General features: G+C 45.7%; 7 protein-coding genes across 7 annotated transcripts; 3 read left to right on the forward strand and 4 right to left on the reverse strand.

Moving 5' to 3' along the window:
- Positions 1-5,049: 5,049 nt before the first annotated feature.
- On the forward strand, positions 5,050-6,213 carry N7481_010449 (Aryl-alcohol dehydrogenase (AAD); the record flags this gene model as incomplete). Its single annotated transcript, XM_057269668.1, has 1 exon — positions 5,050-6,213. The coding sequence occupies one exon, from the start codon at positions 5,050-5,052 to the stop codon at positions 6,211-6,213; it is 1,164 nt and encodes a 387-aa protein (XP_057116842.1).
- Positions 6,214-9,204: 2,991 nt separating this feature from the next.
- Positions 9,205-9,855, reverse strand: N7481_010450 (uncharacterized protein; the record flags this gene model as incomplete). Its single annotated transcript, XM_057269669.1, has 1 exon — positions 9,205-9,855. One exon carries the CDS (start codon positions 9,853-9,855, stop codon positions 9,205-9,207), a length of 651 nt encoding a protein of 216 aa, XP_057116843.1.
- Positions 9,856-10,549: 694 nt separating this feature from the next.
- N7481_010451 (zincin) lies at positions 10,550-12,033 on the reverse strand (the record flags this gene model as incomplete). The annotated part of the gene is made up of 3 exons (XM_057269670.1): positions 10,550-10,667; positions 10,862-11,384; positions 11,457-12,033. The coding sequence occupies 3 exons, from the start codon at positions 12,031-12,033 to the stop codon at positions 10,550-10,552; spliced, it is 1,218 nt and encodes a 405-aa protein (XP_057116844.1).
- Positions 12,034-13,456: 1,423 nt separating this feature from the next.
- On the forward strand, positions 13,457-13,929 carry N7481_010452 (uncharacterized protein; the record flags this gene model as incomplete). The annotated part of the gene is made up of 2 exons (XM_057269671.1): positions 13,457-13,785; positions 13,875-13,929. The coding sequence occupies 2 exons, from the start codon at positions 13,457-13,459 to the stop codon at positions 13,927-13,929; spliced, it is 384 nt and encodes a 127-aa protein (XP_057116845.1).
- Positions 13,930-15,014: 1,085 nt separating this feature from the next.
- On the reverse strand, positions 15,015-17,626 carry N7481_010453 (uncharacterized protein; the record flags this gene model as incomplete). The annotated part of the gene is made up of 2 exons (XM_057269672.1): positions 15,015-15,962; positions 16,010-17,626. The coding sequence occupies 2 exons, from the start codon at positions 17,624-17,626 to the stop codon at positions 15,015-15,017; spliced, it is 2,565 nt and encodes an 854-aa protein (XP_057116846.1).
- Positions 17,627-18,936: 1,310 nt separating this feature from the next.
- Positions 18,937-22,642, forward strand: N7481_010454 (uncharacterized protein; the record flags this gene model as incomplete). Its single annotated transcript, XM_057269673.1, has 7 exons — positions 18,937-19,086; positions 19,141-20,064; positions 20,187-20,813; positions 21,782-21,870; positions 21,930-22,132; positions 22,189-22,345; positions 22,411-22,642. The coding sequence occupies 7 exons, from the start codon at positions 18,937-18,939 to the stop codon at positions 22,640-22,642; spliced, it is 2,382 nt and encodes a 793-aa protein (XP_057116847.1).
- Positions 22,643-24,726: 2,084 nt separating this feature from the next.
- N7481_010455 (uncharacterized protein) lies at positions 24,727-25,641 on the reverse strand (the record flags this gene model as incomplete). The annotated part of the gene is made up of 1 exon (XM_057269674.1): positions 24,727-25,641. The coding sequence occupies one exon, from the start codon at positions 25,639-25,641 to the stop codon at positions 24,727-24,729; it is 915 nt and encodes a 304-aa protein (XP_057116848.1).
- Between the last annotated feature and the right edge of the window lie 1,350 nt (positions 25,642-26,991).

Raw genomic sequence — 26,991 nt, forward strand, 5'->3', positions numbered from 1 at the left:
ATCTATACATAGTTAGGCAGCACCAACATCTGTATAGGACTGAAGGTACCCGCTCGTCTAGCGGCATCCTCTTTCAGAATAGCCGCCAAGATAAGCTACCAGGCCGTATAGGTTAATTAGGTTTCCCTTTTTATTAAGCGCCAGGGAATACCCCTAATTAGATACTGAGCGTCACTAAGTATTTAACACTATATATGACTGTTATAAGCATAATCAGTAATCACAAAAGGCTTGTAGGGTTTGCAAACTTTGTCAACGTAATATAACATAACTAGGCCATATGTCCTACTAGTAGTTACTCTGTATAAGGAACAATACAGGCCCCACTGATAAGGATACTCAAAAAACAAACTCCAACTGTAGGCTAGCGCATCTTAGCAATTAGGATTCAAGGAAGAATCTTTGCTTAAAGAGCAAATTCGTCCCCCAGAAAAACCACCATCTCGTCCAGGTATATGGCAGGCTTTTCAATCAAATGGTCGCACAAAGCCTCGAACATAAATGGAGTAATACTACAGGGTCGTCCGCCTTTAATTGGCGGTGCTTTAACGCTGCCAAACATTCTTATATTTACAGAAATTCTTGAAATGGTGCTCTTGTTACAACCAGCGGCCTGTACCATCTCGGTTATCGATAATTCGCCATCGTGGATCATGTCATAGATAAGCTCATGCTTGGAAGGAGCTAGGTTTAAAGACATCCTTGGTTAGACCACTCGTGATTGATTGTCACGTACGCTTCCCGAGGAAAGCTGCGTCGGATGAGGGACTTGAGGTGTCACATGTATTGAAATTTACATGCTAATACATGCTTGGAATTAGTATGTAACCTTCGTACGAGGAGATACCCATGCAACTGTCGGAAGAACTCCCAATATAGATTAACATTTCTTGGCAGTGGGGCTAAATAATCAAATGAAGAGTGTAGGCGGTTGCACCAGTTTTGGGACGTACTGTATCGATGGATGATCAACACTTTTATTCCGGACCGCTCTCTAGCTGTGATTATTTTTCAATTTTTCAATACACGGCTGGGAAGGCCTGAAGTTCAAGTATCTTCGGAGTGACTATATTCGAATTTAAACTAATCAAGAGCTTGCTATTCTAGTACTTTAAGTTGTCGAGTTAAAAGAAGCCGATTGGGTAGCCGGGTCGCTTACGCCGAGAGGACTTTCGAGCACGAAGTTGAGAATGAGGGATGGAGTTTGGAAAGAATGCGCCATCAAAACTACGGTCCTATGAGAATCTCACGAAGACAGCAAGACCTCTCGCAGATCTCAATGTGTTCCCCTTGAAATATGCACCCCAAACGATATCTAACACTCTGCAAAAACGAGGGAAGACCCTTTGGAAGTGTCGCTCCAGGAGACTCGTGTCGTATAAAGCCCAGAAAACGGATAAATCTACAGAAATAGTATGCCTTTTCTTCTTAATCCTGATCTGCTCAATTTAACATAGCTTAGGGAGACGAGAGATATATGATAGACATGGAGACCTATGGAAAACTTCATCCGGGGAAGAGCAGGCTGGGGTACATAGCGTCGGAAAGACTTAGCGCTGAGGAAATGGCTCAGGATGAGCTTTCCGATGAAAGATTCTGTTTTCTCCTGCCTCGACGAGCTAAAGGGTACAATCTCAGACGAACGAAGTGGTACGCGATCTCTCTTGATCGCATAACGGATGTCGAATGGAATAGAGAGGCGTTTCATAGCCTCATGATTGAGCACAGTGCAAAAGATATGATCCAAGCCCTTGTGACAAATAAAATCGAGATAGAGAAATCAACTGACCTGATTGCTGGCAAGGCAAATGGTCTTATACTTTTGCTTCATGGAGGGCCTGGAACTGGCAAAACTTTAACAGCGGAAAGTGTGGCTGAAATTGCAAAGACGCCACTATACTGTGGGAACCAAGGTTGAAGACGTGGAGAGATATCTCGAGTCTGTCCTATATCTTGGCCGTATTTGGGGTTGTGTAGTGCTCTTGGACGAGGCGGACATCTTTCTCGAGCAACGGATTCTTGAGGATTATGATGGCATCTTGATCTTAACAAGCAATCGAGTTAGTACTTTTGATGAAGCATTTCGATCTCGAATCCAGCTCGCTCTCCACTATCCGAGCCTTAGACCTCAACAACGGGTTCGAATCTGGCAGAATTTTTTTGATCGGCTTGAAACGATGGGTGATGATGTCGATATTGCTGATTTGAGAGATAACCTTCACATTCTCCAAGAGGAGCGATTGAATGGAAGGCAGATACGGATGTGATCACGACTGCTCGTCAGCATGCAAGATGGAAGGGAACGACTCTTACATATGAGCATCTCAAGGAAGTCATTCGGGTTTCGGGACGCTTTGATGACTACCTTGATAAATTAAATGGAGGGTTATCTCCAGATGAGATCGCACAATATGATGGCGTACGATAATGATATTTCTTGCAGGAGTTCGGCGAGTTTTGTTGCAAGGTCGAATTAGGTACTCGCCTAACAATCTTATTTCGGCTCTGTTATCTGGAAATCCAGTTAGAGGTCAATGTCGATCACTTGAATTTGAACTCGATAGTCAATACCTGTGCCTTCATGATGGTGAAGAGGCGCATGATCGACACCTGGAAATAGTGGCATAACGTAATTCCCGCCCGAGCGAGACACCCGGCCGACCGAGACACCCATCACCATTAGAAAATTTCAAAATCGATTATCTCAACCAACGCCTACCCATTTGACTAAATATAGCGATTTTTACATGAATTGATCCTGTGGCCAATCTCCCTACACCCACTACACCTGGGCGGGGCCCTAGTAGCCGGCCTATTTGCCTGAATAGGCAATTCGCCCTGCGTATATGATTCTACCATAGGTGCTTCTGCTGATAGTTCTAGCTGCGTAGCTAGCTGTAGGCCCTCTTCAACGGTCAAACCCTCTTCGCAGGGTATCTGTTTATGCGACCGATTACGTTTCTGGCGTTTCTTTTCATTTGCTGCGCGTAGATTTGCATTATCCTGCGCAAGCAATGCAGTGTTGTGTAGCGATAGGCAGTGACCCTTAATAAGTTGATCCAAGATAGTTTTTGATGGGCTTGGAGGACTTTTTGACCGTCGTTTTAGCAGATCCTTTAACATAGAAGCTTGTTTGAATAGCTGAGTAACGGTTCTAGGTGTTTGTGGTGTGAATTGGCTAGATCTGCTGCTTGGCCGGCTGCGTGGTGGTGTAGGTGTTCGTATAGAGATATTAAGCTTCGAGAGCACTCTTTCTGCATCAATTGGTACTAAGCCACTGGCTGCGAAGCTATTTTGAATAGTGCTTGATTGAAAGGCTTCTTGCCGCGTATGCTGGTAGTCTTCCAAGAAATCGAATTTATCGATATGATTATATCCCCTGCGTGCAAGATCACTTATAAAGCGACTATATGTACGCTTTAGCACTGCAAAACAGCCAATATCTAGCGGTTGTAGTAGATGTAATGAATGCGAAGGCATACACAGAGGTATGATATTGTTTTCTGCACATAATCGGTCGAATTTAGGCGTAAGGTGGCTACCATGGCCATCAAGAATTAGTAGCCGAAATCGACCACGTACACGTGAATTCGTTGATGGGATAAATAGCTTTTCTAGCCAGCGTAGGCCAATCTCATCGGTAGTCCAGCCATTATTGGATACTTTAAATCGCCAATCGCGTGGTAGATTATCAAACCAACCAGCAATAGCGACTTTACCTTTGAAAATCACACATGGCGGTAGCGAATAGCCATCTGCACAAATTGCTTCAATAGCAGTAACCCATCCACGATTTCCTGGCTGTAGTATCGATCGCCGACTATAGTATTCAGCTCGTGTGACCACTTTCTGTGTAGATATAAGACCCATTGCAAATCCTGTCTCATCAAAGTTGTAGATATCCTCCGCTTGTATACCGTTCTCATCAATAACACGTTGTACGGTCGTGAACCACTCTCGTAGCGATTTTGGATCTTCATTTAGTGCACGCTGGTAGTCGTATCGTCTAGAGAAGCGTGATCGAATCTCATCGCGTCGATTTATAAAGGTTGATGACCAATTCTTGCCAACAGTAGGCGGGGGGTAGCTACCACGTGCAGCCAGTAGGATATTAGCCATCTCTCGTACAGTAGCCGGCCTAGGTGCTGCTCCACGTAAATCCATAGAGAGAATCCATTCAACAAGTGAATCTTCTTCTAATTGGGTCAATTTATAGCCGTTTGGGCGTATATCAACGCGTGAAAGGCGTCCTTGGGCGCGGTGGTGTAGTGTAGCAAGCGGTATTTCGTATAGCTTCGCTGCTGCACGAATAGATTTGATACGGCCTTTTTGAAGATCATCAAGGGCTAATAAGATCTTTCCCTCTCGATTAGCCAATTTCTGCGAGGATTCAGAGCGAATTGGTGGCATGGTAGGTGGTTGAAGTTGATGTGTGGGCAGAAAGACGCGATTTTGGATGGGGTGTCTCGGTCGGCCGGGTGTCTCGCTCGGGCGGGAATTACGTTACAGACTCGGCAATGATGAGTCAGTAGATTTGATGACAGCAGTCTAACCTAAAACATATTAGCGTTATGATGTATATGGGGTTACCAGACCGGACTTTGGAGTTAAACTTATGCTTTGCAAGTACAGTAGATTGCAAAGACAACAATAATGCCTACTAGTTATGTATGTTTCCTCTGATATCACACTACTTTATCATACGGGGTAAATATTGGGGGAAATAGGGAGATCCTGAAAGTCTCGATTCAAGGAGAGGGAGGCATGATTCGATTTTGCCTTGCTGTTGCAAGGACCTGGACAAAGATAATAGATGGCAATTCAAATGAAACCCCACCTATTTCCGCTCTCAGTTCAACCGTTCCCCTCTTACAATGTTACTTCCCGGGCGATTCTTAACTCCGTTGACAACACCGAATACTTGCTTCTCCAGCCAGGCTCACTATGTCTATAAATACGAGGATATTTCAGCAAATAGATGCTTTCATTCACACTTCATTCACATACAACTTTCTCAGAACAACTAAAACTATTCTACCAACCATAATAATGGAAGAAATCTTCGCACCCGCACCCGAGCCCGTTACCCCTCTGGGTCGCTACCGGGTCCTCTCCCCCAATGCAGGAATCCGAGTATCCCCCCTCCAACTCGGCGGCATGTCAATTGGAGACAGCTGGTCAAAGTTTATGGGCAGCATGAACAAAGAGCAATCCTTCGCCCTACTCGATGCCTTTGCCGCTGCAGGTGGCAACTTCATCGACACAGCAAACAACTATCAGAACGAACAATCCGAAGCCTGGATCGGTGAATGGATGGCAGCGCGTGAAAACCGAGACCAAATGGTCATCGCAACCAAGTTCACCACAGACTACCGCACCCACGCCCTAGGCAAGGGCAACACGCCCAACACTTGCGGAAATCACAAGCGAAGCATGTTCAATAGCGTTCGTGACTCGCTCCGCAAACTTCAAACCGATTTCATCGATATTCTCTACCTCCACTGGTGGGACCATACGACCTCCATCGAAGAAATCATGGACTCGCTGCATATCCTGGTTGAACAGGGCAAAGTGCTATACCTCGGTATCTCCGATACACCGGCTTGGGTCGTTTCAGCGGCAAACACCTATGCGCGTGCGCATGGCAAGACTCCCTTCTGTATCTACCAAGGACGATGGAACGTGATGCTCCGAGACTTTGAGAGAGATATTCTTCCCATGGCACGCCATTTTGGTATGGCGCTTGCGCCTTGGGATGTGCTGGGTGGTGGGCACTTCCAAGGCGAGAAGCAGATAGCCGAGCGAGAGAAGAATGGCGAGAAGCTACGAAGTGTATACGGCGACGGGCAGACGGATGAGGAGAAGCGGATTTCACAGGCTCTCTCGACTGTTGCGGCAGAGCATGGTATCGAATCCGTGACTGCTATTGCCTTAGCTTATGTTCTTTGCAAGGCGCCGAATGTATTTCCGCTTGTTGGCGGGCGGAAGGTTGAGCATTTGCAGGACAATATTCAGGCTTTGAAAATTCGTTTGACCGCGAAGCAGATTGAGTTTTTGGAGAAGGCGAAGGAGTTTGACGTTGGATTTCCGAATAATCTGATCGGATTTGATCCGAAGACGACTGGTGGAGCGGATGGTTCCCTCGTGGGAAGGTTTGCGAAGGTTGACTATGTGTTGGCTCCGCGGGCAATTGGGTATGAGCCGGGGAATTAGCATGGGGGATAGGAATATCTCTACTCGTCATCAATCGGTTGAATTTCCAAGTTTTATTCTATATCTTAACCAATGTAGTCTCACTCAGAATTTATTGGCAATGTAGTCAGCACCCGACTTGCCTACTATGCAGCGTAATTTTTTCATCTAAGAGCTGACTAGCAAGGAAAAAGGAATAAAGAGAATGCGGCGCGGAGGCTTACAAAACGAAGGAAGCACTGGCTTCACTTTGCCCTTACTCTGGGTAGATTGAACTGCCAGTACTAATAACGGATCTACATAGGTAGCTCTACGTAGGGGATTTCCTATGACGGGTGGGCCTTTCCCCTTTGAACTGCCGCCGCTTTAGTGAGGACGCTCAGACTCAGGCTCACTGAGTAAAACTCAGTCCGGGCTCAGAGTCAGTGAGTAGGCCTGTGCATCTGGGACCCATGGGAAGTAATAATCGAATCCTATCCCATTTGCCAAGAACCTATGGGACTAATTATTAATCCTATCTAGGCATCGCCAGAGCCCAATATAACCCGGACCCAACCCAAATGGGGGTTTGGGTTGAATACTACAACCCATTTGGGTACCTATTGGGTTCCTATTTTAGTGTAAATATATCAAACAGGCCAGGGCCACTACTTATATGACTAGACTTCCGCAGAGCCCATAAAGCCCACAGCCCAGCCCAACCCAACCCACAAGTGAGCTGGGCTTTGGGCTCAGTTCCCCGGCCCATAATAGGTTTGGGCTTTCTGGCTAGGCCCACAGTCCATTATAGGGGCCCAATAGGGGCCTATCCCCTGCCAAACAGTGTAAATATACCAGCTTCTTATAACTGTATAACTTATAACGTGTTTCATGGGTCGGAGGGCCACCCGTGTAAGCGGACCACCCTGGAACACCATAGTAAAAGCGACAAATTACAATTCGATATCTCAACAACGATATTTATTCAAAGCTAAATATTGAAGTCCTATAACCTCTATTATATCCTTATTATAAAACGTAGAGAAAAATTGTCTATATATATATATATACCGTGAAACATACCTATTTTCGATAAAATACATCAAAAATAATACAATAGATGGTATTCTAGTAAAATTATTTATAAAATTAACAATTTAAATTAAATTATACTGTTCTATATCTTCAAATAGTAATATTTGATAGAATATATACTGAAAAAAGGTATGGTTGTTGAGATATCGAATTGTAATTTGTCGCTTTTACTATGGTGTTCCAGGGTGGCCCGCTTGCCCGAGTGGCCCTCCGACCCATGAAACACGTTATTGTGTGGGGGAATCGCTCTGGTGATGTCAGGTGACGTTGTAGGCCTTAGGCCTTACATGCAGTATATAAGATATAAGCCCTCGATGATAGTTAACTTACATACCACCTTTCGGGTTGATGTTATTTTTCGTTATTCAGATGCACGCTGCGGTTATACTAAGGGCTTGAATGCCGCCACATGACTTACGCCGATCATCCGACCCCGCAACCTTATGTTAAATTCGTCCGTGGTTGGCTACTCGTTGTTCTTCGTTACTGTCAAAGTCACTCACACTCCACTGACCTGTAACCAATCGGCATAAACCGGTACGAGCTTAAAGTTCATCTATGCAGCGGATAGCAGATACCCCGAAAGAGTCCAATCAAACCATTTTTCTCAAAACGGTTCAGACTATTTCATAAAAATAATTATTACAAATTAAAATATTTGTATGTAAACATACAAGTTTACAATATGAACTTTGGATATATACAATTTTAACTTAGAGGAAAAGTCAAGACTCACGGCTGCTCTTATAACCTTAACCCCAATGAAAGAGTACTGATAGTTAAATAAGATTGATCTAGACTGTAACGTTTCCATGTTTGACGGCACTGTTTCAAGCGAACTCGTGAGAATTGTAGTCTACAAACAGAAGTCTTCTACTATGGATTCGAATACTATCCTGCCACCACTTTCAAGGATGATCAAAAGATAGAGGAGTTCCGGAAGAATACCACCGTTTTAATTCTAATAATGCTAAATTCAATGTACAACAAGCGTCGTAGCGCTGGTGGTTTGTGTCTAGTGATTTTCCTACACGTAACCTCCGTCCGGGTTTTTCGTTCGAGTTTCTATTGATTGAGAGTATTTCACTTTTCCTGCTACCAATTTTCAATAATATGTAAAAAGAAAAAAGGGTTTAGAGTCTGGCGGATGCGAGCTTTCTAATAATACTAGAATAGAATAATTTCCATCCGGGCATTGTGGTGCTGTGTTCACTTCCACGGTTTGCCCGTTAGAAAAAAGTCACCAACTTCGATACGTTCTTTTGGCTCACCTAGAGATGCTGGAAAAAGTCTCAACCGCCGATTTCGACTGGGCGGGTCATCTTTGTCCTCTGTATAGAGGTCAATTTCCTGCGACCCTTGGGTGGCTCTGGTTCTAGCCATGAATTCCCCGTTACAATGGATACCCCCATGGTATAGGGATATTGTCAATATGTGTATTAGCAATACCCCGCGCTAAGCGTATGCATAAGCGATGCATATGCCAGACCAATTGGACCAATATCCAACAGACCGCTACACGATCTACGATGATGAATATCAACTATCACATCAGATTGAAAAAGCAACGAGTTTCCTAACAATCTCGTGTGCCCCCATGATTATTTCGGATTATCCTATTATTTTTACCATGTTCTAAAGATTCATAAATACTGCGCATTTCCCATATCCAAATAAACTAAGTTCAAGACTCTTGATATTATTCCATCATAGTTGTCTTCCACCATCGTGGATCATTTATTCGATCACACGACCCTTCCATAATCTTATGATAAGATTACTTATGGTCCAGATAAGACCATATGCTTCACCATTTTAACTTAGGACTTATGACTGACATATAAGTCCGATAGATATTTTCGTCTTAGAAAATTAAAATAAGTGCGTAATTTAAGTTGACAATAAAGTATAGAACACAGAACAGACTCCTGGGGGTAATTACACGTCTATAGGGATGATTTCAAACTTAAAATCTTCACTCGGAGAAGAATGCATTTCGTAAAATACCTTTAATAAGGCCCTGTCGGTTTCCTGTATCGTATATGGTAAAGTATCCGACATGACGGACGTTGGATTGATTGGGCCAACTTGAAATTTGGGCGACAGGGCAGGCTCGAGAAATTCGTGGCGTAGACCCATTATGTGCCCCATTTCATGCGCTAGGATTCCAGCCTGACCTGCAGCCCCATAGGTGAAAAATCGTGGGTATATCCACAGCGGGATTTCCCCTTCCCGTGGCAAGAGTGTGCTTGCTATCCACGTGGGCTTCTCCGGGTTGGGTGAGAATCTCATGACTACCTTAGCTTTCTCAGGAGGTGATACCATCCAAAAATGGACAGGCGCGTCAACTTGGCTGCCAATCCTTGTCCATCTAGCTGCAGCCTGGTCGGTGGCATCATAAGCTTGATTTGCTTCCATCTGATCCCGAAATGTGTTTTCGTCAATCCACAACTTTATGTTTGATCCGTCGATCCATCTCCGTATTATGCCATTTTCACCAACAAATATTCTTTCGCCTTTCTCATTGTATGCATATGTAGATGCGTTGGCACAGTCATATTTACCGTAAATTGACGAAAGTGCTGCCATCGTCGGTAAACAAATTGAAGATATCGCGGGAGGCTATCTGCACAATCGAATCTTGATTTGGGGGGAAGAGTTTTGTATCTGCGTGAAGGCTATCTGACGTTTTAAGTAACAAACAAAATTTACAGATACTGGTAGTGAAAAAAAAAGTTCGAATTAGGGGGAAATAGGGTCCAATTTATAGTTAACAAAGTACTGTTAATCAACTTTCCGAATGAAAAAAGAGGCCTGGCTTCAATGATGTCATAGCATGTCATGGATGTAGGTGCCTCCTAAAACATTTCTTGGCCAGGTGAATGTTCAGATCGTCGCTAAGTCTCTGTCATTCCGATACTTCCGGACGTTCGTCATCATACAGTCAGTAAATTCTAGCCCTTCATAGAACCGAGCCATACTTACTATCTTATGATTACAATACTCTATGATATAGCTTGTAAAGCTCAGATATGTGAGAAATCTGTCAGCTAATGATTTGAATCCATGGATAACCATTATGCGGATTTCCCCGTATTTCACAGTGTATCTCTGAAGGTCAATACATTAACTGGAGAAACTTGGAGACTCATGATTGAAAACTCTTTCACAATCGCTGTCACTAACGCTCCGTACAGTCCAGCAGTTCAAGAGGAAGCTGGGTTTGGGGCTTGGCTCTGCCTTAATAACTGACGCAGCCTCGTTATTACGGCACCCTTGCCCGTCAAGTACCAAGCCAGCCAGAACCACCGAGCAACGACAACCAACCGAATCCCGCAACAAAGAGATGCCCGCGAATTGCCCGCTGCTCAGCCCGAGGCTCAGTGGTCAAGGCCTGTGCGCTAAACTCAATTGAGCAGGCCATGTAAGAGTATACCCTGTCGCGGCACGCACAGAGGAATGTGGAAGAAGGACGAGTCAGCGGGCCAGAAAACGGAGTTGAATATACGCTCCATTATAGCGTAGAGACTAGTTAGTAACCTGGGCTGTCTAGAAAGTAGTCAGCCCCACTTTCAGCTAGAAATTTTATGAGCACCCTGCTCCTTTGCACATCTCTATCTTCTCCAGACATTTCGCTGCTGGACTGCCTGCACATCCATCCGCGTAAGGGTGGAGCGAACAGTAGCCCGATCCTACATCCTCACAAACAGTGTCTTTGTAAGGACATCCGAGGGCCAGACAACCCTGAGCTTGTGGGCATTGTGCTTCGTAAATTTTGCAGACCCGTCCCACATCTAGTACGCTAGGGTTTGATGGATTGACCATGGGTAACGTGACTGCCGAATTGACAGGTGTTAAAGTGAACCTGCCTGGAAGTGCGAAAGCTTGGGAGGTATAGTGCATAACGGATTTGACGTCATATTGATAGTCGTGGGGCCTTCCTATGCCACTGAGGATGTTAAAGTTTTGCGCGCTACCACAGCAGCCAGGTGGGGCAGTAGTACAGCAGTCGGACCCAGCGGGCATATTGACACCACCCGTACAACTAGGGGATACGTTCGCACAGTGGTAGTTGACCACCCTTTCGCGGTCAGGGCGCTGGTGTTCATGAAGGAGCCCTGAGTAAAGGGTAAGTAAATATACAGTATACGCAGATATGAGCCATTCAGAAGTAGGCTGAAGGAACTTACCAAGCACATGACCAAACTCATGGGTTGTTTCATTGGGGCCGCAGGAACCAGTGCATGTCGCATTAGGCTGCTGCAAATTCATTCGTAGGGGTATATTGGCGCCAAACCCAACATTAGCATAACAACCATCGCAGCCATTTGACGATATAGTAAGTACACCGTTGACTGGTGTGGCGTTGTCGGGAAGTTGCTGGAAGGTCAAATACGGGCTGCTCAATTGCCAACGGGCAATGGCGGTGTTGACGATGGTCGCAATTCGAGCAGCAGTAGCGGCCGTGTCATATTTGTACACAACTGTGGCACCCGGCCAGGGTTGTTGAACTGAAAAAGAGCGTAGTCCGCTACTCAATAATTGAGCCTCCGTACCATAAGCAACATCTCCGTCAATGATCGCTAGGCCTTCAACACTTGTGAAGTAGCCGACACTTCGTTCACCAAATCTATTGTCCCATATAGTAGTGACAGTAATATTGTGATTAAGTTGATGGAGCGGGTCGGCAATATATGATTGAGCAGAAATATTCGCGGTGAAAGCAAAGGTAAAGATGATAATACATATAGTTACTAGCCAACTCATTGCTATGACCCTGTATGAATACCGGTCGTGGTTGTCGAAGATCAAGATATTACGAAACGTACAAGGGATCAGGAGCGCACGTATTGTTACTTTATAAGCTGTGAGATTTGCTTGGGGTATTCCCCCCTGACCATGCTATGAGGTCAGTGCATGATCAACTTTCACGAATTCGGAAAATTTCGTGTAACACGGGACTTGCAAATTCAAAAATGGCAACTCAGTGGCGCCTGAAATGATACTTTATGCTTTGCTTCCTTGCATGGCCAAGATGTCCTGAAGCAGCTGCTTTTCTGTACTGCGCTACCATGTGTATCGAAGCCTGGCCAGACTGGATATCCGGAATAGCCCGGCTGACTGCCTGTCACATGTAGCGGAAATCTTAAACTGACTTGCGGTCTAGGGTTGCGCGGCGTGGGTCCGCTTCTCTGCTTTTCCGGTGCGCCCATACTACCAAATGCGTTCGTTGGACGGCAACAACTCTGTCCGGCCTCAAAGAAGGTAACCCTTCAGCAGGCGCATTATTGGCCCGTTTTCTTTTTCTGTCAATTTGGTTGTTCTGATTACTTAGGACAGATTGGTTTATTTCGTATTTCCCCGTCACCTTGGTCGTCAGCTTACCTTAGGACTATAGTTATCAGAAGACCTTGCACGATAGATTTAGCTCGCGGTAATAAAATTAAGCATTGATATTACCACGTAGGTACTAACAGTATCCAATTTTTGACAACATGTATCGTTTTTGTCGTTTTTGACAGGAAATGAATTTAGTTCAGGCTTAAGTCAGAAGCTGGTATTCTCACTCGCTGACGCTGGCTCGTGCCCACGAGCGGCTGCAGATGGGGCGTAGACCATGGCACCGCGATGAGCTCGAGATCGATTTAAACTTTGAAATTCATATGATAAATGAGACGTCATTTGCGCTTCTGCAATCAAAGACAAAGGGCTGGTATACCAGCCACCTGTAGACAACCTGCACGCGAAAGGTTTAGGTTTGCATTGTCAGCCGTGCGTTGGAAGTACAATTAAACCTTTTTTTCCTTAATCTGACAAAATATCCCCATGGTTCGCGTCAGAATGAAAGGTATTACTGAGTACATCAGAATTTAAGTTTTCCTTGGTCGATCAAGTGTCTAGATTTTGAGTTATCCTTAGGAGACTAAGCAAGTAATTTTGGGTTCCATAATCAAACATACATTCCTTATACGTCATTCACTAAGGTGAGGTAGCATTCAAACCCAATATTTGTCTCTCGGGATTTTCCTTGTGTTAAGAGTTGAATAATGAAGATAGATGTATAAATACATGTCGAGCTTTATTTTATTTCCCACTTACATACTCACCTGCTTTTCCAAGATACTATGAAAGAAATTCAAGTTTTCCACTTGATTCCTGTCGAGATCCATAAACGCCGTGCCCCCCTACAATGCCGTCAGAGCGACATGTTTATTGGGGCCCTTTGGCTGGGGGCAATGGTGGTGGCGAGTTTACATTTTTCAAGGAAAACAAGCCCTTTAGGCGGTTAGATGTATGGTACGGCAAAGGTTCGGGCCCTGCTGCCCCATACACCGTTATCAAGGGGATTCAGGTTGCATGGGACGGAGGAGAAGAACAACACACACAAAACATACCTAATGCTAAGGCTGCTGATGAGGCAAACATACTGCATACTACATACGTGTTCGGGAGCAACGAGGTTATTGAGTGGATGGATGTCTTTGGGCACAACCCGGATGGCCGCACTGATTCCCTCAGGTTTTTCACCCGGGATACAAAGAGATTCTTTGCAGCGGGGGGGAGTTGGGGCAGATACAGAGAAAGGCATTCAACTTGATCATGACAAGCGCGGCATACTATGTGGACTCAAAGGACGATCGGGAGACGATATTGATCAACTAGCTGCAGGGTTTTACCTCGTTTAAGGTGGTTGTGATCTCTCATATGGCTGGTCAACACACGTCCTGTTCTTTATTTGGTGTAGTTAAACAAGGGCAAGGGATCCTTTAAAATACTTATCATGCAAGTTTACGTCAAAAATTTCCACTTTGGCTATTTGTAGATTGCTTAAATCTATATCTCTCCAACAAAGCAACTTAGGCAGGATATAATAGATGAAATAATGCTCAATACGTCACGCATACTGGTACAAACTACCTAGGATATTTTCACGTTGAACCCGCACGTTTTCCAATACTGTGAAGTCGGAGTTGCATAACCGGACCGCGAAGATCGAGAACTCATCCCAGAAACGCCTGATTTCAATTAAATGCACCGGCCTCCGTTTTATTGGATCCGCCAGATCAAGTAAAATCATTGAATTTGGCTAAAGGCAATATAGACGTATGTTACAGTATGAACAGGGAATGTCGTATGTCGTACCAAAATATTTATATCGCTTAGTTCAGTACATGATGATTTATATTTCATTCTGAATCTAATTATATATAATGTCAGTTCTTCGTAGTGCCTATTAGACTTGAAATAGTCCGTGGAACAATTCGCAACTCTCGGTAGTAACTTGGGTGTACCAATTTATAAGCGTGATAGGTAGCCCAGCTGAACGCAACGAAGTTTGTCAGATCTACCTACGTACAGAGCGCACATACTTCAAGCTCCTGGAAAATTCCTACTGAATCGCCATTGACACTCTAAGGGATCTGGGAGGTACGAACAAAAATTGGTATACCTATCACCACCCTCACTCCGAACTGGCCATATCCGCGAGTATGGCCGCAAAGCCATTGCAAAAATCGTCCAGCGCAGCAAAATTATAGTTCAGCCACGGCTCATTTTCGGTCATGGCTTCAAGATAAGCCTTCAGCAATGGCTCATCCAGTATTTTATCAATAATGAAAAACCTGCCAACCCATATAAGAGGATTTGCTGTTGTCAATATTTGCTTTGAAATCGCCGCACAATTTGCAGCCGACTCTGTAACGGTAGATCCACCAAACCTCCCTTGAAAGAATCTCGAAATTCGTGTTCTATATTTCCCCCCTGGGGGTTAAAAGGTCCTCCACTTCATCGAGAATACTTCTCTTTTGGTCTGTCAGGAGCGCAGTTCCAATATTAAAACCATCTGCGTCCTCGATCAGGTCCCTCAGTTTGAAGCCACCAGTATCCCCTGGACGAGCGAAGTGCCGCCAACAATATTCGGATCCACTGCGTATTTCACTTGCTTGCCAGTTGCTATACAATTGAATCAAGTCTCCTCCCCAGCCAGCTATATCTGCGAATGTCCAGGTTGTGGTTGTAGGTCGCTCTCGTTTTAAAACGCCATCGATGGCTGCTCCCCAATGGGAGACCTTGACGTTGATTGGGTGCAAAGGATCTGTAACGAAGTCCAGCCGCTTTAAATCCTTATCTTTGACGAGAATGTGCGTTATCCAATCATTGTCAATAGAGCCGACAAGCCTATCCCACCTCATATCATTATACTCCAAAAATCGAAGCCACTCCACCACACGTTGATTGGCTCCCTCACGACCCGTCTTGTAATCAAGTGCAATAGCGTATACTCTCTTGAGGTACATTATGAAATCACCCGTACTCGCACCATGATGGCTTTCATTTGCAGAGTCGTTGATGGCGCCAGAAGAGTATATCATTTTGCTGGCGTCGTCGATAATTTCTTCGACGATTCCTTTCAATTGGGAAGCTTCGAAGGGAACTGCAAACGGCTCAATATGGAACGGGATTTTGGGCTTTCCAGTTCTCGTTGTGTTTAGATTTTCGACTTCATTCTTGAGATTAACATATATTTGATCACTTAACTGAAGACCTTTTGGTACGACGAATAGGATCTTGGTTGGTTTTATGGCATCTTTCGCGAGTTGGAATGGGGCTAGGATACCGTTGATTCGACCTTGCTCAAAATTGTCGAGCCGAGAAATATCACGAGTAATTTGGCTGCCAGTCTCGGATTTGAGAATCTGCCTCAGTTAACATGGTCACATTTCAGAGGAGTGAGGGCTCCCACCTCTAGACTTAAAACCTCTATGTCTGTCGCTGGTCCCAACCCCTCTTTATCCAGTCTGAGCTCTTCACCTGTTCTCTCGGCTGTCTCTTTCATCTCAACCCGCTCCCGGTTCGAGTACGCTCGTAAGTACTGTTGCTCACGTCGAGTAAGGCTATAGAATTCTGATTTATTGTGCCCAAGCTCCCTTCCTCCAAGACCCTCAACCTTAACTTCCAATATAGCTGCCACAACGAATATCCCCTTTCGCCAGTAGCCAAGTACTCCGTCGGATATTTGCCGGTTGTCAATCTCAGATCCTGTATTACCAAGGCGGAATGCATGCCCAGGGACAAAGTCCAATGTGCTATCAGCTGGCACTGAAATCCCAAGACTATATAGGCCTTTCTTATCACGCATGAAAGCGCAGATGCGGGACTCAGCCAACTCAGCAAGCAGTTGAGACTGCAAATGGGAGTAATTTGTACCCATCAAAAGGATTCTTCGAAGTGCATGGTCATCTAGTGAAGCAGATGATGCAAGCCAGGGGTGTCTCAATAGTAAATCAGCCCACAAATCCGTGACCGACTTTTCAATAATGAGCGGCTCAGGGTGCTCTGGCAGCCTGCCTCGGCCCAAAATGACTTCCAGTGCAGAATTTAGCACTGCTTCTTTTGCCTTGGGCAGCCTCTTGCCCGATTCCAAGATAGCCATGGCGCTGTCTAGGGCTTGTTCCTGCAGTCGTTCCCTTGACACTTGGGCTGAGTAGAATATTGCCAGTTCCCAAATCTCAAAATTGCTGCCAAAGAGCTGCGTTAGCCGTGTAGTCGAATACATGAGCCTTCCAGCTTTCACAAGCCGCCCAACACCTGGAACCAAAACTCCCATGGCAAGCACCGCGCGCTCGGTTTCAGTCACTTCTCCCATGCCAACGATTTGCTCAATGTTCCACGCCGCGTATAGGCCACCTAGTCTTCGCAAAGTCGGTGATAATTTGGCTTGCAGTTCCAACACCTGCCCTGTGATTGGCCAATCAAGCAAGCCCCGGCCCTCCACGTGGATAGTTTTAAACAGCATCAGCATCTCTTTCCGTTCGGTCAAAAATTGAACGATTCCATCTCCAGGATCTTTTAGCACAAAAACTGTTGTCGCTCTCTGAAAGTCGAACCAAGCGAGAACCTCCTCCCTGAAAAGCATCATCCATATTGTCGTCTGATCCGCCTTCTTCAGCCCCCGTGGTTTAGGCCCCCTACTAAGCTTCCGGCAAATCTCATTCCAGGACTCAAAGTTCTGCTCGAGCCTCTGAATATATACTTCATAGGCTTTACGCATGGATTCCCAGATCCGTTTTCGTGCTCTGGGAGGGGTCGCCTGCCAACTTAAGATCTCAGTTGCTCTTTCGACAGCATGATTATGCCAATTCGCTATTTTTAGGGACGTCGTAGGCTTTGTGTCGATATTCTCATCGAATACTCGTGCATTTGGAGATCTGGCAGACCATTCGGTGAGGAGAACGTGATATATTGCCCTTGCCAAGGCAATTTCTTCGCAGGATGCGGCGCCAAGGAGGAGGCCGTGGAGGTTATTGAGGGCATTCTGTACTTCCGCGGCAAGCTTCTGAGTACTCTCTTTGCTGGCCATGTTCGAGCGAAGGTTTATTTAGGCCATTCGTTAATTTTGTATACTGACTGGTGTGTAAAGGTTATGTAACTTCTAGCTGATTTTCGTGCCGGAAGTCATCAAATACCACGCGCATCTGGAAAGCTCCTTGATGGCTTCCATGATACCTTTCAAGTTGCGTGTGAATGACGACAGGTAATCCGTTACGTCACACGTTCGGTTGTCATACTGATGGTGCCAAACTACTCTTGACACGGATAACCTGCTTTGTTTTCAGAGCTGCTGGATGAGAGATTGAACAAAAGAACCTACGAAATTGGCCTTCTTCCACGTTCTATACATACATCTATGTATCAACTCGGAGTGCATGTGATTGCATCAATGATGACAAATTTGCATGCACCCAGATATGGTGTAAGGACATCTCCCTGAAGCTCCAGAATAGAAAATGCGGCAAACATACATTGGCATTCTCCATGACGTTCGGGGTAATTTTGGTCTAGGCGGGGGAGTAATTTAAGTTTAGTCACTAATACTACGTTTAGAAATTTGCTTTGCATCATTGATTTATTTACTGGCTATCTAGCCAACGAACAGCTCTTAGTCTGGTAACGCCTCGCATGAACGGATTTTACGCTTGCAGCGTCCAACTGTTCTAGGCTTGATAGCGCTGCCGTAAGAGGAAAATACGAGCTAAACCTAAAATCCAAACCACGGAAAGCAACTTGGGGATGGATCTTCGAGTGAAAACTTGGGAAAACTTAAATTTTAGAACTGTCACGTTCATTGTGTGAGAGAGCCCTCAATTAGGTTTATGACGTTGTTTACCCAAAGATAGAACGTTCTCGCCCAATGTGTATGCTAGTTAATAGCACAAAAATCATAAACGATTGGGATCGTAGCCCTAGTCAGAAATATATAATTGCGCTATCTCCCTCATTGCACTGTAATCCCGAGATTTAGATTGCCATCTATCGTCAACGCAAAAGCCTGTGTCCGGTCTGTTCGTTGGTAATTGAGTTATCATGACGGAACAATTGTTCCAGTTCCTAATTCTGAGGCGTATGTAGTTCTCGTATTGATGGGCATCCAAGTGTTATTGACTTTCGATAGCTCCTGTCTCAGGCGATTCGACCCGTCCGCCAATCATCCTAGCCCAAGAAACCGATTTCCAGAAGGAGTTAGGGGCCGCTGCAACTTCAGCGACCCCGAACGAATCGCTTCTCTCTATTTCTAGAGCTTTTATCAGATCCGATAGATTTATCCCTTCTGTTGATGGTCGACCATTTCAAAAACATGCTGTCCAATTTAGTGCTATCCTTGACAAGTTCATGGATGCGGGGCGGGACGAACTCGCGGCCGTTGAGAGCACCGTCGAACAAGTCTTTGGCAACAAGCCCGCTGAGTTGGTAGAGAGTGAGCCCTTTGTCCAAATTCTTGAGGACTTGAAAGACTCGATTATTGCTATAAAATTTGTACAGGTTAGCTCTTCACCACAACTACGTCTAACTTGAAAGGTGGCTCAAAGCACCTAGGAGGAACACTATCGCCCTATTGCTGGCCTCTCAGATCAACTCCGTGATCTTGAACTTATTCAGAAGCTGGCTGAGGAACAGTCCCAGTCCCATGCTCTAGAGCCTTCGGGCCGCGAATTTTTACAGGTTGAAGAGACAGAATGGAGCGTTGGCAAGCAGTACGACGTCGGAGACCGTGTGCGCCACATAGGCATCATTTACAAGTGCAAAAAATGGCATTTATCCCAGTCTGACTTGGAACCTCAGCTTGCTCCGGAATTTTGGGAGCCCGTAATGCCGGAAGTAACCAAAATTGATATCCCACTTTATCGAAAGCGCACACTTCTACTGCCACTGGAGATGGACCTAAAACCACTCGTTTCCTCACCAGCTGAAAAGAGATGCGAAGGAGGCAGGGACATGTGCCAAGATGAAAAAGAGGCCGAGAAACTCCTGACCGAACATACGGATCTAAAATCCGCGATTGCAGAGTTGTTGAAGCTGAGCCCAGAAAGCTTTGAGGCGGAGGGTCCGAAAGGTGCAGAGGGCGCTGATGTCGACCCCAAGTTCACTAGAAACACCATTGTTGGAGATCAATTAGAGTACAGAAAATCGTTACGAACGATTGCTCTTGTTCGAGCTAACGCTGTTGGATCTACGTCTCCCGACCCAAGCAGTGTACGTCTAGCTGCTAACAGCCCGACGCCGACAACCCCCACAACACCTACGAATCCTGTACCCCCTGTCAACACAGAACCAATTGGAGCATTCAACCTCGCTAAGGAGCTTTTGAGTGGCGAGGGAATGCTTGGTCCTCTGAGTGCATTTAAAGCGTCGCCAACAGCCGAAAGGACACCGCGCCTGAAGACAGATGCATCGCAAAAACTGAGTGACACCACAAAAAAAGTGTTGAAAGAACAGGGGATAGATATCGCTACAAGCTCCGTGAATGGTAAATTCTTTTCCAACGCCCCGCTCTCATAATGAGAAGTGGCTCATCAGTATAATATCTAGACGCCGTGAAATCCCTTAATAGGGAAGTAGACAGTCATATGACATCACTCCAGGACCTCATTCCTGCTGCTGAAAATGTCTCTTATACTCGTATTGGCTCCGCTATAATTAGTGCCAAGACCCCGGTGCTTTCTCGAGCCACAGGTCTGCTCTATGGTTATGATATCCCAAAGGACATCCCGGCTTTACCAGCCCTACCCCAGGATGGAAGAGTTCCACACACCAAAGGCAAAGCCACTCCGTCTGGCATTGCAGACCTCCTAGTTGTGAAACAGACGTTGAAAAGTTACCAGGCAGCTGATATCGCCCATGTTGAGAATGTACTAAAGGGAGAGAACAAGAACCGGACGCACAAGAAAACCACCAGAACAGAGAGCATGATAAACTTCGAAACCGAGACGAACAGCACCGACGATCATGAGCTGTCCTCTACTTCTCGCTTTGAAATGAGCAAGGAGACTAACAATACGCTTAAGGAAGCTCAAAACCTGAAGGCCGAGCTTAAGGTCTCTGCCAAGTACGGCCCGGCGGTGACAATTAATGCTAGTGTTGAGGGGAGCATGAGCCGCAATAAGGAGGAGGCCAATAAAGCAGCATCGAAATTCGCCCAGGACACCACAGAGCGCACAGCCAAGAAGGTCACCGAGCGGGTGTTGGAGAGGCAAACCACTACTAACGTTGTACGTTTTTCATTGCACTGAACTTAGCCAAGTGTTGGGGAAGAACCACTTACTGAGCATTCGGTAGAGCGAAATTGTTGAAGAAAACCAGCACGGGATCAATAACGCCACTGGAGGTGCACATATTTCCGGTGTATATCAATGGTTGAACAAAGTGTATGGCGCATTTCCATCGCAGCAGACCGGAGGAAAAAAGCTAAACTGAGATAGGTATGAGGCGCAAGTTTTCAACTATGGCATGCGAACGATGTTGTAAGTCATTGAAAGAAGTCTGCTAATAACCCACTGACACATGATCTGTCAGCGATTTCATGGTCCCTGAACCTGCTGCTTTTCTCACCCATGCATTCGTGGAGAACCTCCAAAACACAGGATCGGAACAAGTGATCGATAAGCCGACTCCATTCACGTATAGACCTTCGCAGATAACCGAAGCAATGGTTGGCAATATCGTAGCCAGGTATCAAGCAACAGATGTATGCAGTCTTTCCAAATGTCCCCGTTCCAATATTTTACGCCTAGCGGCCAAAATAGGCCTGAGATACATCGCCAGGCCTAAGTTCCTATGTGGAGTAGCTAATACTCAGGCTATATAGGTCAACCCACCTCCAGAGGACTATGTCACATTGAGCGACCAAGCCGCGCTTCCAGCGTCCGATTCTCGCGCGAACTTCAACCACGGTTCCACTCTAGCTATTCCATCCGGATATAAAGCGATCTGGGCAAATGTATCATGCGTCAGGAATGTGTGGGTAAATGATACCGCAACTATCGATGTTATAGTCGGATCGGAGACCCATCGGCTGGGAATGACAGAGTGGACGTGGCCCACTCCCTTAAGCAGTACTGGGTCTGTCGCTTGGGGCTTCAACACTTATAATATCTCCGATGGTGTCATCTCAGTAGAGATATTGTGTCGGGTCACAGATCGTCGTAAACAGCAGTGGCAGGCTGAGACGCATGCTAAGTTACTCTCGGCGTACAAGCAACGACTGCAGGACTATGAGGAGAAGATTGCTAAGTTGAAGATCAATGACGGGATCACCATTCAGGGGACGTAAGTCATCTATCAGGGCTCTCTTCTTGTGGAACCGTGATTTGACTCGCCTTATGCAGAAACCCAACAGCCAACTTGAATACCATTAAGACAGAACTCAAGAAACATTGCATCTCGATTCTCACCGGACAACACTTCGAGCTCTTTAACTCCCTTGACCGGGATCTACAAGGTCGCTGGCCGGAGATCGATTTTTCCGAGACCGAAGCTGAGGGAACATATGTCCGTTTCTTCGAACAGGCCTTTGAGTGGGATCAGTTGAGTCCGTTAATCCCTATAGCTTCTCCCGCTCCGCGTAGATGCTGATACAGACCTTAGTGTTTACCACTTACCCATACTTTTGGGGTTCTCGGGATTACTGGGTTACGAAGCTTGCCATAAATGACACTGATCCAGTGTTCGACGAGTTCTTGAAGAGTGGTTTCGCCCGCGTCGTTGCCCCGGTGCGTCCTGGGTTCGAGGGTGCTGTTGACCAGTACGCTAACTTCCAATGCTCCTGCTCCTGCCTTTCAAGCTGAGTAATGTGCTGACATTCTGAAGTTTCCTGCGCTTTGGTGTCCCCTGGAACGGGGGCCCGCTTCCACTTGTCACTAGTCAAGCATATATCGCAATTGCCGACGAACTTGCGGAACTTAAGGGGAAGCCTGAAGGCGAAACAGCACAGGGCGAACCCTGGGAAATTACACTGCCAACTACACTCTTAAAGTTGAGGGGCGACGATATGCTGCCTACTTGGACCAAGGTAAATGGAAAGTGGGTACCCGATGTTTAAGTAGTAAAATGGGTTTAGGAGGATTAGTATCAGTACGGCATCATTATATTGCGATGGGTGGCAGTGGCATGTCGTTTAGTTTTAATTTTGGGTTTGATCCCTAGTTGCTTGGCCTCGAAATTGTATGCAAAGGCTCAAATGGCTGGCCACTATTCAGAATGCACACGTCTTTTATGCGAGGTTTTTTTTTTCTAATGGGAAATCCAGGACTCAAGAGCCGCTGGGGGGGCTACAGACCGTTGATATCATGTTTACCTGTAACTCGAAGAAATTCTGGACTTGCCAATGCATCATACCAGTTCCGAAGTCGCGCGCCACGAAGCAGTCTAACAGTGAGAACGGTGATTAGACGGCGATAGGCATTGACGAAGCTTTAAGTTAATTTCAGGAAATGGTACCATGCAAGCTAGTCAAAACCACTGCATGCCTGGCAGGCCGCCTGTCAACCACCTCATGTCTTACTAGTTCGAGGTCCTGTATCGGCTACAATAGGGCTACACCGGATCCTCGCATAATGTAACATGATCCCAGGTCCTCATGAACATCAATGGTTGCTCTAGAACAGAAATGCCACAATCATGAAAAGATACTGACGATATGCCGTGAATCACCTGAGCCAAGACAAGCCTTAAGATGTTTTTACGACGTGGTCATTCCATATGATTCAGCGACATGCGTCCCTGACTCATTGGCTACGTTGATGGTCATTGCGGGGCTCAGCACAAGTATTTAAGGGCCAACATACCCTGCCGTATCATCTTTCACACACACAGACACAGATTTAATTGTGGAAGATATACGCCAGATACCATGAATATGCAAGAGGGCAAATTGAGGCTCACAAAGAACTAGTGAAAGTCCATTTTCTGGTCGGAACTTTGCAGAAGCCTTTACTTTACGTTATCGAAGCAAAAGGAATTGATATAAATGTGCGGTGCTGATTAAAGTCTATGTCGATAACGAGAGCTATAAAAAGATATATTGGGGTCGGAATGTAAGCTTGAGGACGCTTGTGCTTCTATTAATTTCGAAGATTCTGATCGGTCACCGAATGTGACTTGGGACCCAATAGGGCACCGCTTTGCCTACTACTCTACTGCACTCTTCGAGTGTGGTGGTTTTGTCCTCTTGCGATCGACCCGTCTGCTTGACAGACTGCAAGCGAGCATTCCCATCATACAATACTTATTAGACTTGGTGAAAAAGTATAGTAGGTACCTAGAGAAAATATATATATCTTAACAGTTGTATTATATAAAAACTTTAATAATAATACTACTGTACCTAAATCAAGTTGAAAGTTTCTGAAATTGAGATAAATAAGACAAAGGAAATCAGAATCTAATAGTCTGCTTTTTATAATTTTTATACTAAATAACTATTACATTAGAAGGTTGAATTTAATAAACTGACTAGGTCTTTAAAACAATCCAAAGAGAATATACTATTTTTATGTAGAAATAATGCATGTCGCGGGCATAATCTGTGCCCGCGGCATGCCCATTTGCCAGGTCTAGTGATAAATACACCGACATTATTGAGGTCTTCCCTCGTACAACTGCCTCACGAGAGTAAGTTGCTCGCCTTTGTAGCTAGCTCGTCATTGCTCACGCAGTCAAGACTCGATTTTGCCCCTCCCACCTTCCTTCTAGAAGCCATTGCAATACAAGCACATTGCCTCCTTACTAGGGAGCGCGGATGGGCCCTATCTGACGCCACAGTCTAAGGTCACAGCGACAGGTGACCCGTCACGGCCAAACTTCTGTCTCCTTTTCCTCTTGACTGCGTGAGATCACCAATTAATTATCAACCGAAGGCCGTTTTTGCTCTTAGTCGTCACGTCGTCACAAACAAGAGCTATCAGGTGTTTTTTAACTGTGGCCCTCGAGCGCCAATTGAAAAACTTCGCGCGGAGCACTTTACGGCATCGCATAAATCCTAGGTACGTAATAATCTATGGTGAAAAATGCTGAGTGTATAAGACGAGAAATTTAAAGCGGGTTTAATCGGCTTTTCATATGGTGCCGTAGAGCGCTGCCGAATGTCGAACAAAAGCTATCTGTTGGCAAAAAGAGAGGCCTGAGCTATTTGGGTCTCAAAATGGATGTATCACGGCTTGAGTAACAGGAGGAATCTTCCAAAACTGGTCCACAGTTTTCGTGAGGTGAAAAAGTGGGCTGCTCAACGTCTGCAACGGCCCTAGATGGCCCTGACAGTGCAGAGCTTCCTTGTGCGACGATGACGAGCCTGCTGAGGACAGCATATTCCAACTTCAGTTTGACACTGTACGAAAAAGGCTTGATGACCACCTGAATGGCCCAGTATCCTTCATACTCGACGCTCACAACTGCAATATCCACCATCAAAATAAGAATATTGATACAGAGCAGCTGCTTCAAGACCGTAACATGGCTTCGCTGCGGCCGTATTCTCAACAGTCTGGCAACTTCCCAAATGTAGACCCCGGAGATGATTGATTCCTGCAAAGCAAATCCCATAATTTGTATATGTTCCATTATACCATATGCAGATACAAATAAGTTGGCATCGCTGGACGCACTGCCGAATATGAGAATCGTGGTTGGGACATGCAGGCAAATTGCGTCTATGATGATCATCCAAAGGACGCCGTCACATATCTTCTTATTGTGACAGACAAGGTGGAGTCGCGAGTATAGCACCAGTGCTTGCCCGGTAACCATGGCATACCAGGAGAATACTGTAAGCGCAGTAGAGAGGTATTCCGAGACGCCGATGCGGTAAAGTATGAAGGTGAAGCCGAGTGCTTGAGGGACGAGCGAAATGGAGGCAACGAGTAGGCTCCAGAAATAAAGACCACTATATCGCTTGAAGGTGATGAAACAAAGCACCACAAGTTCAATCGAGCCGAATATGGTGATCCCAATGAAAGAGGCAAAAACATATTTTTCTGCGGTGGTCACTTCAGCATACGTAGAAGACAACCCAGACTCAATAATTGCAGTCCTCAAGTGCAGCATTCTGTGGACATTCTCAATGACAGCAAAGAACAGTGGACACGGTGCACAAGGAAAGAGAAATAGACGAGGTAAGTTGGTCCAAGGCCCGGTTCTTATCAAATTTTGGATTCAAGCAACGATTTTAGTGGAGTTTGCGAATCAGCAACTTTCTGCTCGCGACACGCAAATCCTCTGGCTGGCTCAAGAATTAAGCAGCACACGCCAGAGTCCATTGACCAGGCGAGTAAAGTCCCAGAAGAGTCTGGAGTTTACAGCCTCTGTGGGTTTAAGAGGGCGAAGGAGGAGTGGCATCCACGGTAGCCTTCTCAGAACCCCGGCTGCGCGCCCACTCCGGGGATCGGTCCAGAATTTCTTGTGTCGGTACGGGAAGAGAGTTTGTGGAGGCCCGGGATACGGAATGCTGACGCAACAGGTTTTAGCTAGCCGCCGGGAATTGGTTGCCGCAGCCATCCACTGAGTCCGAGGTCGATACGGCCCCGAAAAAGGTCGTCTAGTAACGGGAATAAACGTTGTCTCATCAAATGACTCCAGACCTAACCACCATTAAATAATGTTGTATATGTATTTACCTGTTTTATTCTTGCTCTCTAGGTGCGGTTTATAATGGGATGGAACGGTGCATGAAGGAAATACAGCTTTCAAGCGGCGTTACCAGACGGGTTACAAACCACATAAACTTCAAACGGCCAGTTTGTTAACTAAAACTTCCTGATTAACGTTCAACTGACGATACAAACCATACAGCCGACACATATAATGCGAGAAATGGTATGTTGGATAGCAATCTGCACACATTCCTCTGTATCAACTATAGATAGCTACGGGTCTATCTGCACGGGATATAAATGAGATGAAGAAGATTCTTCTTGTAAGATCCTTGAATTATATAAATATTGACCACCTCCTGGGAATTGTAGTCGTACCTTGGAAAATTCCACGCCGGAAATTAGTGCAAAGGTCTGTGCTGTGGGCCTGATCGCTTGACTGCTATGAGCGTATACTAGTGTGCTTCGTCAGAGCTTGGCTCCACCTTAAGAGAAATCCCAGAAGAAGCAGTGACCTTGGTGTAGAGAGTCATAGCCAACAGCAAGTTTCGTGATTTCGTGTCGTGGTGGATCCCCTTCCTATGTAAAGACCGACAGCTTCCGCGATCGCTTATTGGGTACTCCGTACTCCGGTCTGAGAACCTATCGATATGGGCGCATGAATTTGAATATATGTATGGGGTCACCATTGTCCAGTTAGTCAAGGACAAGGCCGCTTTGGGTATTTCGACAACTCGGTGGACTCCCCACGTGTGCACGTTGCGGATCAAAATCCACGTTGATCTCTTAAAACCGTGACAGTGAC

This window comes from Penicillium waksmanii (assembly GCF_028829765.1).
Source record: "Penicillium waksmanii strain IBT 27052 chromosome Unknown utg000009l:1.0-4314994.0:1.0-4318279.0, whole genome shotgun sequence".
Lineage (NCBI taxonomy): Eukaryota > Fungi > Ascomycota > Eurotiomycetes > Eurotiales > Aspergillaceae > Penicillium > Penicillium waksmanii.